Genomic DNA, 16,018 nt, shown 5'->3' on the forward strand with positions numbered 1-16,018 from the left:
GGATCACAGCACCCTTGATTGCTCTGTTTCATCTCACTTTCCAAGCTCTGGTCTGTGCTGTGTTCTGCGAGGAAGAGAAGGGAATTTGGGAACAAAGRGGCTGAGGAAGATCAAGGTTTGCCCGTGCAGGAGTGCATGGAGCTTTCATGGGCTTCTCCTTCCAGCAGCTGCAAGTGGAGGTCGCCTTCAGGCATTAAAATTAACACCTTTTGCCTAGGCTAGAACATTCCTTCTCTCTTGGCAGCCTCCATCCTGGTTGCTGTGGGAACCAGCATTTTTAATTTCCTGACTTGTGTGTACATCCCAAATTGTAGCTGTGATGTTCTCTGTCACTAAGGTAGCTCTGGGGAAGGTTTGCAGGGAATGGAGCMGTCAGGAAAGGTTTCATGGAGCTCTTCCTTCCCTTGGGATCGCTCTGCTGCAGCTCCAGGGGTGTCTTGAGGAGGATTTTGGGGGCTCTGCGATCCTCACTCATCTCACTGAGCAACAAAACACAAAAGTACAGCAAGGGCTTGTTTATCCCTTCCCTTCCTGAGGCTGCAAAGCCCCAGCAGGCGATTTTGGTGTTTTCCAGCTGTAAAGCTTGTCCTGGTGCCTGACCCYGCTGTCCTGCAGAGCTGAGCTGTGACTCCTCACCCTTTCCCCAGGGATGTGCAGAGAGCTTTTACCCTCTCGTTCTTCACAGCATCTCCCATTTCTTTGAAAACGTTGTCAAGTTTCCTTCAGCCTGCTCCCCTGAAGGCTGAGCAGCCCCAGACTTTTCCAGCTTTAATTGCAGGTCACATTCCTGCTGCTGAGCCCTGATTCCCTCTGGAATCTCCAAATTCTGCTCTGTGCCCTGGCCAGAGGAGCAGCACCCTTTTTGTGTCTGACACATTATTGCTCATCCCGGCGTGGCTTTGCTCCCTTTCCCAACATTCCAGCGCTGTTGATTGGAGCTGGAAATCACTGATTTGAGCTGGGAATGGTTGATTTGAGCTGCATTTCCAGTGCTGCAGCCCGGGTATGGCTTTCCCAGTGCTGCCTCACCATTTATTCCTTCTGCTTCATGGTTCGTTGTGCTTCCCCCGGGCGGAACGCGCCGCCTGCCCTGATTGAATTGCATCCCGCTTGTTTCGGACTATTTTCCCAATTTGCTGAGATTATTTTGATATCTAATCCTGTCAAGCWGCATACTGGAGAGCATTTGGAGGCTTTCAGCCGGGGTCTTGTTGGTGTGACTTTAACAATATGGGAGAGAAAGGGAAGAACACGGACAGATGGTCCCAAGTGCTGGAGTTAGCGTGGTATAATGTGTTTGTGCCCATGGTAATGGAGCATTTGCATTCTCCTGACCCGCTGCATTCACAGWGAAAATGTGTTTGGATTCTTCCATCGATGATTTCCAGGGTTCTGAGAGTGCTCAGCAGGTGGCCAGGCCGGCAGCTCCGTTCCGTGCTSAACAGCACAATTAATCCTATTAATTCATTTCGAGGCTTCATTTCTTTGTCTCTGAATCCTCTCACACCTGGGCTGGTTTTAAGGACCAGATCTTTTCTGGGAGGTGATGTTTGCWGCTCTGGGCTGTGGATAAAACCCCGTCAGGGATGAGTGGGTTTATAACCCCAACTCTGTTCTGCAAARCCCATCCAGAGCAAATCTGATCTAAGGGAAAAACGCTGTCAGGCTGTGCTGTCACAACACATCTGCCACTGCCACTTTTTGGGAGGTAGAAGGGCACCTTCCCCCTGATATGATGAAGCCTCTCCCGTTTGAATTGTGAGGTGAATTAGCAGTCTCTGCTCATTAGCTGCTACCTGTGGCTCTCTGGAGCAGCACAATAGTTGCAGGTAGGATGTGTTTGTTTTAATGGGCCTGTTGGGACCCCTCACATTAAATGCTGCAGTTCCTCGAGGAGCTCTGTGAAGGAGCAATAAATTGAATATAATCAGATTACCCTTAACCGCTCCAAGATTAATTTCAAACATCCAGAGCAGGGACACACCAGCAGCATTTTGCCCCAGCTGTTGTGTTCTGTTCAACCTCCTTGAGCTGCTCCTGGCTTATCAAATACCCCATCTTTATCAGCACTAATTACCCCAAACRGGAGGAAAGCTCTTTCCCACAGGAGCTTTTGAACGATTATCACTTCCAATTTTCTGCTGAGCTCTCGGTGGCCCACGGGAGGCACGTGGGGAGTGGATTTGCAGCATCTCTGCCTGGTGTTGCCCAGGCTCCCCCTCCTCCGCGGCGCTGGGGAATGGGAACAGTTTGATTTGAGCTGCAGGAGGTGTTGGAGTCGTGCAGGGATGAACCAGTGCTGCTCGTTGGAGGATGGCTCAATGTTGAAAGATGGTTGGAGAAACTGGGGAAAAGAGGATTAAACTGTGGAGCTGCTGCCAAGTATTAAATGCTTAAGAATCAGTTGGCAATAGGTGCTTGTCAAATGTCTCCTCTCTGCTCCTCTGAAGGAAGGAGTTTGTCTGAAGGGCTGTTGCTGTGACAAGCCACTCATTTTTGTGCTGAACACCTTTCTTTTCCTTCTTTCTCCCAGTGCATAATAAGAATATTGCTCTCCTGCAGACTCTGCCTACTTTGCCACGTCCCCAAATGAGCCCAAACTCTTTTTTGTGTCTCCCACCCATCRCTGGCTCAGGGCAGAGCTGCCTCTACCACTTCACTTTGAACGATGGCCTTAATTCTTCAGGGGAAATTGATATTTGAAAAACATGAGTGGTTTGTAATCCAAAAAAGCCATTTCTTCCCCAGCTGGAACACACTCTCTATTAAATTTGATCCTGAAAGGCAGCCCTTGAGGCCGCCYGTGTGCGGTGCCAGCTTTACCTTGCAGCCCATATGGTGACTGTGCTGTGCTGCAGGTGGGACTGGGATTCACCAGCACTTCCCAGGAATTTGGAGGATCTCTGCTGACAGCAGAAAGCAGGCTGGGCTGTGCTGGGAGCCAGATGTTTGGGTGGTTTCCCTCGTGTTTTGCTTTGCTTTGCTTTGCTGTGGGTGGCAGATGGAGCTCTGGGGGCTCTGCTCCCTCCCAGCCACGTGCTCCAGGATTAGTTGCTCTGCTGCTCCTAAGCATCTTTTCAGGGAATGAGCAGCACTTTGACCTTTCCTCAGCTGGGGGAAGTGTAAAGTGCAGGCTTTACCCACCCTGCACAGGACTTGCAGTTGGTTTGGGTGTGAACTCAGAGAGTGATGCAAGCTCGGTGTGGTTTGGGTGATGCTCTGTGTCTCCTAAATGCGTGGAAATCCCATGGATCCATGAAGTATTTCCTCCAGAACTGCATGAAAATTTCCATCTCCCAGGCCAGATTATTATTCATTTCTGCCAAGGTTGGTAGCCTGCAAAGCAGGGCCATCATCCTGTCACCTACCCGGGGTCATGAAGTGGAGGAGACCAGAACATGAACTGAAATCAGGGGGGAAATCGTGTTTTGGGGTGCTGAGGGTGGTTTGGTGGGGTGTGGGGTGGGGGTTGGCATTGGTGTCACCCCGAGAGCCCCATGGGTGGCTGCTCCCAGCTCAGGGACAGGGACAGAGCTGTCCCTGACCCCTCAGGGCTCTGCCTGGTGGCCTTTGCTGCCCATCAGGGGAGCACATTTGGCCTGGACAGTGCTCAGGGGTGACCCTTTGTACCCACAGAGGGCAGTGAGGAAGATTAATGTGAGGAAGATTAATGTGAGGAAGATGGGAAAACAACCTTGGCCATGAAGTGTTTCTTGATGAGGTCCCTGAAGTGTAGGTGCAGTGGTTTATTTGGAAAGCAAAGAAAAATGAGGTTGCTCAAAAGCTAATGGACTTTTTTTTTTTTTTTTCTAACTCTGCAAGAGAATGTGCTGATACAAAAAGAAATAGATCTTTTCTAATTCTGGGACTGTTTCTTTGTCCCCTCCATCTCTCCCTTCTGCTRCCTTGTTGCTCAGATGTAATTTGTTTAGTTTGCCTTAAATAAAGGGAATGAAGTTGCTCTGTTACAGCTATCAGGTTCACAGGCAAAAAAACTCAATAAATGAGGCTTTGGCAGGGCTGTAGCTCAGGTCTGCTGTTTCTGGTTTCATCTGCAGCAGGTGCCACTCAGGCAGCTGTAATCAGATGATTGTGGGTTGAACTGAGGAATTTTCTTTCTTGCTAAAAAAGAAAACCCATTTCCCAGTTCTGTTTGGATTTTCTGTTTGTGTCAGATGGGCAGAGATCCCTGTCCTGGGGATCCCTGGCAGCTGGGATTGATCCTTGCCATGGGAGCAGAATGATTTTCCACTGGAGAGGATGTCCTGGAGCTGGAAGGTTCCAGTGCCCATCCCTGGTGAGGTGTCAGTGCTGAAATGAAATGTTCAATAACTTGGTGGGGATGTTTGCACCATTCCACAGAGGAGATGGACGGCTGTGCACAGTTCTCAGGAAGAACAGAAGCACCAAGTGATGGATAAATTATTTTTTATTTCTCATTTCTTTAAACMCTCTTTCTTTTCCAACTTTGAGGAAAATGCCTCCTATGTTTTGGCTGGCTAAAGCCAAAAGCTTAAGCCCAGAACTCTGATCTAAACCCAGATCCCACCTCGGGAGCAGGGTCCCAGCTCCTCATTGCACCTGACAGGGAAYRGCAAATCTCAGCTGCAGGGYGGATTTTTCAAGGAGCTGCAGTGAKTTTTGCAGTTTACTTTGTTGCCAAGATAATCCTGAGCTGTGTAAAACGTCTCTGTGTGGTTTTTTTTCCCAGAATTGGACAATTTGCCACCAGCCAGGAGCTGTGTGGTGGCGCRGTCCCAGGCTTCTCACGCAGATCTCGGGATAAATGTCAGCAGTTCAGGCTGCTCTCCAAGCCCTGACAGGGAGAAAAAGACCAAAAAGAACAAGAAAAGCAGCACTTRATGGTCATTTTTCAGACTCCTCTAACGGGGCACTGGTTTTAATTGAAGCCTTCAGGGGAAGGATCTCGTGTTTTCCCACCTGCACCCCRAGAGGAGAAGGTAAACAACAGTGACAACCAGAGCCCCTTGTGCCTTGATAGTTAACGAGTTCATCATATCTCACACAATCTGCMTCCTAATTTTTATTCCAAACAAGATTTCAGCACTAATTTCTGTTTTGACAAACACGATTTGACACGAGAACAGTGGGAGTCAGGACCTTTCATTTTTGATCTGGGTTTACATCGCGCCRCTCTCCGTTCCTCCCCCTCCTGCTCTTGCCTTTCCGTTGTAAATTCTGTTCTTGGAGTTAGCAAAGAGCTGTTTTTGCCTGTCCTGTGGTATTTGAGCTTTGTGTAGGATCAGGATCAGGKCTGGTGTCCTGCTAACAGCTCGTGCTCTTGGTTCCAGCGTTGGCACAACGCGTTTCTGTGCGGGCTTTTAATGGTTCTCTTGGAAAGGAAGGATTTGGTTTCTGTTCTCYCAGTAACCTCACCGAGGGTTCTTTGCCAAATGGGGCTGAGGGCATTAGAGATGAGATTTCCCAAGCTCTGAGCTCGCTCTGGGCTCTGATTGTGGGATGGATTCAGGAGAGCCTTTGGAAGAAGCTCTCCTTCCTGAGGAGAAGGGCTATTTCAGACCCCGCTCGTAGCTACTTGGCTGCTGAAGCATCACTTTTGTGGCTTTTTTTAAGGCTCTCAAGGGCCAGACTTGCAGCTGGGAGCCCTTCAAGTCTCCTCTCTGGCCTGTGATATCCACAGTGGCTATTTTGGGAAGTGGGGAGCGAGGGAAGGCAGCGCTCTCCGTCCCTCCCATCGCAGCTGCTCCTCTGAAATTCTCTGAAATTCTCTGAAATTCTCTGAAATTCTCTGAAATTCAGCCATTGCTCATCTCCGGGGGCTGGCTTGGTGTTGGGTGTTGGAAAGGCAGGGACAGCTCAGTCTGGACCTGTACAGGTCAATCCCTGGGCTGGCATCGCTCACCCCAAAAGGGTGTTTGGGGCAAAGCAGGGACAGGGGCAGAGGATGAGCCCTTCTCACTCTCATTATCTGCCCCAGCACAGCGAGCTGCTCCAGCCTTTTGGGGGTTTTAGGGGKTTTTAATGCTGAATRTTKCTGTRAAGGCCCTTSTGGAGCTCTGTWGTCCCTCCAGACTGGAATTAGATCMCATTCCCTGAGCCATGGGGCACAGTGTGGGTACAATGCCAGCCCTCTCCACCCAGCACCTTTCCCCAGCGTGCTGTTAATTATGTTAATGTTCGTTAGTGCTCTCTGTAGCAGGGTTCAGTGCAGCTCCTGGGGTGGGAGGGAGCAGGAACAGAGCAGCCTTGTTGCCCACACTCCTTTCTGCATTCTTCTGCTGCACAAAAGAGCAAATCCAGGGTGGCACGGCCCTCCTTCAGTTCAGGGAGACGCGAACCTTTGTCTGCTCCCATCAGCTGCTGCTTCTCCTCTCCTCTCCTGATCATCACTGCCAGGGCAGCTCTGGGCAGAGCTGCTGGGACACTCAGAAATGCCCCCAGCCTTCCTGAATCCCTCCTGAGCTCCCTGATCTTTCCCTGGTCCCAGTGGAGGGGATGATTTTTGTGGGTTCTTCCAGCTCAGTGTGCTGGGTGTGCAAAGCCCGAGCAGGACGGAGCCAAGATGCTCCTGGAGCTGAGAAATGCCAGGCTCAGGGGGTCAGGGACCCTTGGGTGTCCTCTGTCCTGGTTGGGGACACTCACAGCCAGCTCCTGCTCTGCTCCATGGCTGAGGAGGGGAAGGAGATGCCTTTTCACCCATCCCAGTGTTGGGAAGAGCTCAGGAGCTGCAGGGAAGAAGTCTCGGAGCATCTTCAAAGGAAACACAGCCCAGCCCCCGGTACAAAACACACAGCCCCAGGTCACTCCATGCACGGGGTGTGTTTAAAACAAATGTTTAATAAATGTGACACAAAAGACAGAGCAGCAGGGGAGCGAGGTTTGGCCTCCACTCTGTGGGGAAAGCTGAGCCACTGGAGCTGCTGGAGCAGAGCAGAGCGTGTTCCCAAATCCCCAGAGCCACACACCCTCTTAAAGGCTCAAAACATAAAAGGCTCTGTCAATTCCTGCAATGTTTCTCACTTCAATTAATCATCCCAGAAAATGGTGAGTTTATTGTCTCTTTGTCTCCCGTTTGGCTCGAGCAAATCCAACTTTCCTCATTGTGTCTCTGCAGATTATGAAAAGCTTTTGTTGATTGTATCATCAAATTAAGTTGAGCCTGGGAGTGTGATTTTCCTCTCAGAATATCACAGTAACAGCCTCAGGTGCCACTGCCCTTCCTTCCCTTTTTAAAATGCTTTCCCTGCCTCCCTGTCACGTCTCTCCCCGCTAATGGGCAAGTGTATAAAAATCACATAATCATTAATATTGAAGAATCATTAGGGCTGATAAAAGCAGCGCTGCCTGCAATGATGTTGTTTGTCATGGTCAGTGCTTTTGGCAAACATTGCAGACCCACCTCAGCCCACCGGTTGATCCAGTGACTGTTTGACTCCATCCATCCCCTGCTCCYGGAGATGACTCTGCTTAGATGATCATTTCCCAGGCCTGAGGGAATAAATGGATTTCTGGAGGMTGTTTGAGCTGCCTCCCTCCTCTGCCACAGCCCCTGCTTTGGATGCAGACAGCRTCCAAAAGGCAGCAATCTGTAGTTGAGCAGTAAAGTCCTGCTTGGGTTTTTATTAAAGCAATGATGTGCTGGCTGGCTGAAAAGTGTCAAAACTGCAATCTTGTAACATCTACAAAATCAGGCAGGATCMTTCCCTACGGGAGAGGAATGCTGAGAGCAGGAATGAGCCCGGAATGGGTGGGTCTGAGCACTTCTGAGGGCTGAAGGGATGAGGCACATCAAACACAGTCCCCTCTTCTCTTCGTGAGAGCAGAGCAAAAGTTTGTGACACACGAGTGACCTCTGCCTCCCTCTCCCCTCCATCCAGCAGGGCTTTCCTCTCTCAAGCAGAGCTGGGATTGAAGCAGCACTGGAGGTGTTACAGAAGTGCCAAACSTGTCTGAGCACGCAGTGAAAGGCTGGGGATGCCGGGGGGATTGGGGAGAGCAGCTGAAAATCTGTTATTGAGGAGGAGGAACCGACCTGAGGCACTCAGGAAAATCCCTGGGTACAGCAGAGTGTGTGTGCGAGTCTGTGTGCAAAGGGACAGCCTTGGGACAGCCTTGGGACAGCAGAGGAACTTCTGCTGCAAAAACAAAACCTGAACCTCATCCAAACATCTCTGCTGGCAGAGAATCCCAGAGGTCTGCCAGGGGTGGGTGGGAGTGTGGCTCAGCTGAGCAGGGAGTGTGTGCTGGTGCAGAGACAGCTTCACATCCCTGCCACATCCCAGAGGGATGGCTGGGGGTGATTCCAGACTGGGTGGATGGAGATGGTTCCAAACTGGAGATGGTTCCAGACTGGAGCCCTGGATGGCTGGAGATGGTTCCAAACTGGAGATGATTCCAGGCTGGAGATGATTCCAGACTGGGTGGATGGAGATGATTTCAGACTGGAGATGATCCCAAACTGGAGCCCTGGGTGGCTGGAGATGATTATGATTCTAGACTGGAGATGATTCCAGACTGGAGCCCTGGGTGGCTGGAGATGATTCCAGACTGGAGATGATTCCAGACTGGAGCCCTGGGTGGCTGGAGATGATTTCAGACTGGAGATGATTCCAGACTGGAGCCCTGGGTGGCTGGAGATGATTTCAGACTGGAGATGGTTCCAAACTGGAGATGATTGCAGACTAGAGATGATTCCAGACTGGAGCTCTGGATGTCTGGAGATGGTTCCAGGCTGGAGATGGTTCCAGACAGGGTGGCTGGAGATGATTCCAAGCTGGAGATGATTCCAGACTGGGTGGATGGAGATGATTTCAGACTGGAGATGATTCCAGGCTGGAGATGATTCCAGACTGGGTGGTTGTTGCTGATTCCAGGCTGGAGCCCTGAGCTGCCCCAAAGCAGGGTTGCTCCATCCCTAATTCCATGTTACCTGCACTGCAGTGGGGTTGGGTGCCCTCACACCCTCCTGGGATGTGTCACCCCTCCCTGGGAGCTCTGTGTGTGTCACACAGGACATTTCCTACACAAATGACACCCTTCAGCTTCGTGTCCCTTTGTCACCTGCTGGGAGTGGCAGYGTGCTCCCAGGGACCAAAGGAACAGCCCCAAATCACCCTCTCTGCTCAAGGTTCCCTGAGGTTTCTGCTCTCAGCCTCCAGGAAGGGCTGGGCTTTGTGTCGGTGCAGAAATGTTGGTGCCTCACAAAACCACCTGTGCATCAGGGCAGAAGGATCAAAGTCCTGCCTTGGATGCTCTTGCACAACAAAAATACAATTTTCTGACAAGCTGTGCTTGGAGGTGGTTTGGAAAGAGGCTGAGTGTGGCTTTGCACCTAAACAATGGTTAAAGCTGGAGCTGCTGGGCCACTTTGGCCAAGACAGGACTGGAAACAAGGCCGAGCCTTGCACTTGTGGCTGGGTGTGGAGCCTGGGCTCTTGCTTGGGGGGATTCTTCCAGAATTCAGATTTCTCTCAGCCCACTGAAAATTCAGCCTCTCCAATTTTGGGTGGCAGAGCTCCCCCAGCCCTGGCAGAAGATCCCACCCAGACACCCCCAGAGCTGGCACTGGGATTCAGAGCTGTGGCTTCACCCCTCTGTTGTGTTTTTTTTTCATGCAGGAGGCCTTCGAGGAGCCACTGTGATCGATGCCTTAGATACCCTCTACATCATGGAACTCGAGGAGGAATTCCAAGAAGCCAAGCAGTGGGTGGAGAAGAGCTTTGACTTGAATGTGGTGAGTCAGCTGCTGGGAATGCCTGTCTGTGTCACCAACAGCCAGTCCTGATCACAACCATCCCCGGGAGCCATCTGGGAGGGAAAACAGCAGCTCTGGGGAGGGGGAAAAAGCACTCAGCTGATTATTTATTGTCTCTTTAAAGCCAAAGGGAATAATGCAGTGATTCACCCCATTTTCTGGAGCCACCAGCTCAGCCTCCCCGAGTCTGTCTGGAAAGAAAGTTCAGTGTTTAATGGTTCYTGTGTTTTGGGCTGGCTTACCAAAACAGACACTAATTATTAGACACTCCAAGGAGATTTTGCTCTTCAAAGAACAGGTTYTGTTTCATCTCAGGTAAATGTCTGCCTGCGATAAGACAAGTTTTCCTTTTTAAATTAGAATGAGGTTGTAAACCCAGCTCTCCCTGTCTGGGTCCTTTGGTGGTGTCACTGCTGGCACTGTGGGACACCTCAGCAGCACAGAGAGAGCCAGGGTTTGGAAGGAAGGGCATCACCTCTGTAAATGGCCAGAGCTGCTTCTCCCTGGGCCTTTCTGGATCTTCTGGAGCTGTGGGTGCAGCACAGCAGTGCTGGCAGCTGAAGGGTGCTGTCCCTTCTCTGTCCCTGCCATGTATTCCTCATCCCCTGATGGCATCTCATCAGTGGCACACACACASAGAATGCTAAAACCAAAGTGCAGTTTGAACTTTTATTTGTTTAATGCCAGTCTGGTTGTTGTGAGAAATGGTTCTCCCACGGGAACAATGCCTGCAGCTGCCTTTGTAGAGAAGCATCATTTGGGAGGGCACCACTGGCATTCATGGATTCATAAAAGGCAGCCCACATCTGATAAATCTGGTGAATGGTCTCAGTCTGTTACTGAATCGATAAACAAGGGACAAAATCAACTGGGAGATAATTTATCTGCATTTCATAAAAGCTTTTAATCTCGGCCTGCAGAATAGATTGATCTGTAAAGACAAGAGTGAATGCTGTGGATTGATCTGTGGAGTCAGGGAGCACAGCACGGGGAGGCAAGGGGYAAATTAATTAAATATTGGCTCTGTAAGGAGCTCTCCCAGTCCAGAAAGGCAAGGCTGGGACTCCACCAGCTCTGCTGGGAACTGGGTGCTCTGATCTGTCCCAAGCAATTCCACTCCTCATCCCCAGAGAGCTCTCACTGGGGTTTGTGAAGGGCACAGGTCTGGGTGCCCCTCTGTCCCCTGCAGGTGGAAGAGCTCCCTGGATTTGGGATTTCAGTGGGGTGGGAATCAGGGGTGCACAGGGGACCATTATTGGGGTGTTTGGGCAAGGCCGGGGTGGGTCCCTCCCAACTCAGGATATTCTGTAATTCTGGGCTGTGCCCTGCCTGACTCAGGGGAGAAATGGGGCAGTTTGGGGTGTTTCTCTTCCCTCCTGCTGGCACTGCTGAGCACGAGAAGATCTATGAGCTGCTGGGCACAGAGCTATGAGCTCCTGGGCACAGCTCCCGGGCACAAAGCCATGCTCTGGGTGAGGATTGGCACACCCAGGACTCTGAATTCTGCCTGGCCCTGTGCAGCCCCTCTCAGCCATTTCCCTGTGTTTTTACAGAACGGAGAAGCCTCCCTGTTCGAGGTGAACATCCGCTACATCGGAGGGCTCCTGGCTGCCTACTACCTGACAGGAGAGGAGGTTGGTCTGAGTTCTGCTGTCCYCAGTGAGGAACTGGCTTCTCTCACACAATCCCCCCATGAAAACAGGCTAAACCCCTCATTTTTGTGGATATGGAAATGCCACTAAATGTTCCTTTAATTAAGCCTCGCATAATTACCTTGCACACACGGCTCATTTGCCAGAGATCTTTTCTCCTGTGGGCAATTCCAGCAGGACACGTTTGCAGTTGGACACATTGCTCCCCCGGGGAAATGCCATTTGTGGGGATCTTTGTCTTTGTGCTTGTTCCTCTCTATTTCGAGTCGGGTGAGATTTCATCACACATTATCACAGAGCTGCCTGGGGCTGGTGCTGAGGAGGGCAGCTGGTGAGGGGCAGGTGCTTCACACTCTGCTGAAAAATCCCTCTGCAGCAGGAATTGCTGAGATAAAGTGCCCTGGGGTTGAGGAGGGGGGTGGCAAACAGGACAGGGTACAAGAACACCTGCTGGAGGGTGACCCTGYCCAYGGYAGGGGTTGGAATTAGGGGATCTTTAGGTTCCCTTCCACCCCAAACCATTSTGGGATTGCAGAWTCTGYYCTGACAGCTTTTGGGACAGTGAGGCAGCCCCACAAAGTGTCCCGGTGTCACAGCCCTTCTGGTGAGTCCTGGATAAAGCAGGAATTCCCATTTCCACTTCCCTCCTTCCTCCCCAGCCTGGCAGAGGCCAGCCCATAAYGCCATAATCTGTTTGATGATGTGCCTGGGCTGGAATTCCACAGCTGCCTCAGGGAGATGAAGAGATTATTCCTTTGCCCTGGGAGTCTTTGAGCAGAAGCTCCGGTTCAGGAGGGAGTTGTGGCCCTAAAGGAGAGCTCAGCTCTGGTTTTGCCCCACCACAGAGGGTGGGACAGCTCCWGCACAGTGACACCATTGATCCACAACTCACAGGAGCAGCTTCAGTTGCATTTTAAATGAATTCCAGGAACCACTTCCATCTGTGATTTCCCTCCAGGGAAAACTCTCAAAGACTCAGTGCCCCGACTCAAAGTCTGTCTCAGTGACAGCTTCAACAGGTTTCAGATCAACAGAGCAAAAAAGGAACCACATTAAACCACAAAGCTCCAGCAGTGACCTCTTGAAGTCCAGTCAGCAGCTGGGGCAGTGCCTGTCACTTATCCAGTCAGTGTCACYGGGCTGAAAGGCAAAACCTAAGTCCCTGCCTCTTACTTTCCTTTCTGAAACAACCCCCTGTCTCCTTGGGAGGGAATCAAAGGTCTGTAAGCCCCCAGGAGAGCTCAGGTTTCCTCAGTGCTGTATTTTTAGAGCAGTAAATTCCTGCTTTCTGAGAGCCCCCACGCCAGGGCTAGAGGTAAAAGGCTTGTGCTTTATCTCCTAAGTCACTTAGAGGCTTCTCTTGATCGGGACTAATCTCTGCAGCGAAGATTAGTGCTGGTATCAGTTGGTCCCAAAATAATTGTGTGTGCCTGCTTTGTGCTGCAAGCCACCCTAAGCTGCAGTTGGACTGGAAAGCCCAAAAGTGAGGCATTGCAAATGGAAAAGSAGCAGCTTAGCCATGAAACCATGAATCCTTCTTGGCAAGGGGAAGATTGTTGGAAATCAGGGGTTTTACAGCAGGAGGTGGCACGAGCTGGGCAAGCCCATGTGGTAAATCCAGCAGTGCTTCAGCCCAGAAGGATTTTCTTCTGATTTTAACTCGGTCATTGCAGCTCCTTGTGTTCTCTGCCACCCTGGGRATGGGAGGAATTTGGAGAGCACTCTTTGGGTCAGGTCAGATCAAGGTGCTGGGAGCTGCTCTGGTCCAGGCTGAGGCTTTGGTGCTGGTTTAGGGCAGATTTGGGACTCTCTTAAGTGAGAGTCTTGGTTCAGATCTCTGGTGCAGGGAGCCAGGGCACAGCACAGCTCAAACAGGGGGTTCTGCTGGTGTTTTACAGTGCTGTGCTTGGAAACGTGGKTTGAAGGAATCCTCTGTCACTTGTCCCATCAAATATTTATCCTCCTCTCTGCTTTTAACAGGTGTTCAAGAATAAAGCTCTGGAACTCGGAGAGAAACTTCTGCCAGCCTTTAACACCCCCACTGGAATCCCCCGTGGAGTCATCAGCCTGGGCAGGCAAGGCTCTCATCCTCACAGRCATTTCCTTTAGCTCTGGGTGTTTGGGAAGGACCAGGAGCAGCAGCAGCTCCTCAGAGAGCAAATTCCTGCCCCCTTAGTGCAGATTCCTCGAGGGCATTTGTTCTGCCAGCTCAGCCCTTGGCAGGGATTGCAGGTGACTCAGGTCAAACCCAGCTGTGTTTTATAAATTTGGGGCTGTCCACAGTTTTTTTCTGTGCCTCCTGACAGGGCTCCCTGCTGCAAGAGCATTTCCYTCACTCTCCTTTGCTTTCAAAGGGGATTTTGTGGTCTGATTACAGCGTGGGTTTTTGCAGCGTGCCCAGCTGGATGCATGAATTTATCGGGTTTGGAAAAATTGGGAAAGGGAGTGGCTGAGAGTTTTGGTGGTGGAGAGAGGGGAGAGTACAGAACACAGCCCTCAGCCCAGGTCAGCAATGTTCTCCTGGCCAGGGGAGGATGAGAGTTGAGTGAATCCCTGCAGAGGGCCTGGCAGAACTGGGGGCTGCCCTCCTGCTCCTGCCAAACCATTCCCTGCCAGCCAGGCCGGGCTTTGCTGGGTCTGACACCTCCAAACAAATCCCCGGGGTGGGAGCAGCAAATGTGGGTTAACAAAGCCTTTCATCCTCACCTCCTGCAAAACGTGGAGCAGCAGCCACCAGAGTCATTACCCAGCCCTTAGCCCAGATCTCCTCCTGGGCTCTGCAAAGCAAAAGATTCCCAAATATTTGGGGAACGCTGCTGTGTTGCTCAAATATCACTGTCACCCCTCAGATGTGTGATGTGCTCATGATTCCCCCAAATATCTGTGTCACCCCTCAGCTGGGTGATGTGTTCACAATCCCCTCAAATATCTGTCACCCCTCACTGTGTGATGTACTCACAATTCCCCCAAATATGTCACCCCTCAGCTCTGTGATGTGCTCGGGATACCCCAAATATTTATGTCACCCCTCAGCTCTGTGATGTGCCCACAATCCCCCCAAATATCTGTCACCCCTCACTGTGTGATGTGCCCCTGACCCGGGGATATCAGAGCAGTCACCACACTGGAATTGTCCTTTCCTGCAGAGCACACATCCTGCTTCCTCCGTGCCTGATAAAGGCTGTGCACAACCTAACCTTTCACAGAAATGCCAAACCCTCCCCTGCCCTTTGTGAAGACAATTGAAGCAGCCTCTGTCTGCCCAGACATTCCCAATGTGTTTTGCTGATGACCTTGAGTGAGAGAAGGAAAATCAGCAGCCTTTACCCGAACCCCAGTGCTGCCTGGAGCTCTGGCTTTGGGGCCATGGAGCTGCTGGGAGGGCTGAGCAAGGATTGATTTAGGAGCAGGAATGGAGGGAGCTGTGCCCACAGCCTGAGCTGCTGCAGGAACATGATGAACAGCCCAAGGCTGTAAAACCAAAGGGGAAGGGAATTACTCAGTGTGGAAGTGGAGGCAGAGGAGGGCGAGGTGAGGCTGAGAGACCACACTGACCCAAACATCAGGGCCAGAACAAAGCCCACAAGAGTTTCACAACAAGGGCTTCTCCCTCCAATTCWATTTTTGCAAGGATGTGCTGATTCCAGAGAGACCTGAGCATCCCAAAAGCAGGAGAGTCCTGCAGCCTGTGTGGGCCTCTGTTGGTGATGACTTGCTTGGGTGGGTTAAGAAGGACACTCAGAAATTTGAAACAAATAAAAACCCYGGCACTGAGTCAGTTTTTCACACACGTTTTCGAGGGCTCAAGCACAGCCAGCCCCCCCAGCTCTCTTTATCTCTTGCTGTCACCTTTTCCTCTGGGGTATCCTCTGTGCTGCTGAATTTCCCTCTGGCCCTGTCCCATCTCTCCCAGCCCTGTTTTCCATCCTGCTGCTCCTGTCCTCTCCTCTGTGCTCTCTCTCTGGGTTCTGCACTGGGATCTCTCTCCCTGTGCCTCCCATGTTCTGCTTTCCCTTTCCCCTAAACCCTCTGCACCTCCAGATTTTTCCTCATCCTCCCCTGACCTCTCTCTTGACTTGGCACCAATTTTGCTGCTTTGAATCCCCACGAGAGAAGGCGATGATTTGACGTTTCAGACCCTCTTATCTGGGAGATAAAGGAGATTCTGGGCACATTTTTTTTCTCTTGGAGGCCAAGGTCCTTTAAACAGTAGCTTCCTCTGAGCTTTTACAAACCAGAGCAGCTGTGAAGACCCAGTTTATCCAGCCTGTAATTCTGGGAAAATGTTTTCCTGCAGGGGGTCACTGCAGTGCTGCAGATGGGCTCTGTTTCCTGCACACCCCTGTCCTGTCCTGCTCTGCTCTGCTGGATTCGGGTTTGGAAAAATTGAAATTTGAAAAATGAAGGATTCATTCATCCCTGTTTGACCCAAAGTTGGCTCCCAGCAGCACATCCCAGCTCCTGGCTGTGCGTTTGGGGAGGGCAGATCCCCGTTTTGATGGCTGTGACCCCACCGAGCTGCTGTGACAGCAATCCCAGCTCTGTTTGGGTTTGTCCCCTCCAAATGGTGAATGGAGGCAGGAATCGATTCCTCACGGGTGTGAGAGCTCCAGGGGCTGCTCAGCAGCTC

The 16,018-nt window shown here is 51.2% G+C and overlaps 1 protein-coding gene across 1 annotated transcript in view; it reads left to right on the top strand.

Moving 5' to 3' along the window:
* Positions 1 to 16,018, top strand: part of MAN1C1 (mannosidase alpha class 1C member 1) — a 55,974-nt gene that overhangs the window by 30,827 nt on the left and 9,129 nt on the right. Inside the window, exons 4-6 of the mRNA XM_057382557.1 lie at positions 9,600 to 9,715; positions 11,290 to 11,370; positions 13,369 to 13,463. Of these exons, the coding sequence (XP_057238540.1) occupies positions 9,600 to 9,715; positions 11,290 to 11,370; positions 13,369 to 13,463 (292 nt within the window). The remainder of the gene's footprint in view (positions 1 to 9,599; positions 9,716 to 11,289; positions 11,371 to 13,368; positions 13,464 to 16,018) is intronic.

Source organism: Malurus melanocephalus, unplaced genomic scaffold, assembly GCF_030028575.1.
Source record: "Malurus melanocephalus ecotype Western Australia unplaced genomic scaffold, MMel_1.1 scaffold_575, whole genome shotgun sequence".
In the NCBI taxonomy this organism is placed as follows: Eukaryota; Metazoa; Chordata; class Aves; order Passeriformes; family Maluridae; genus Malurus; species Malurus melanocephalus.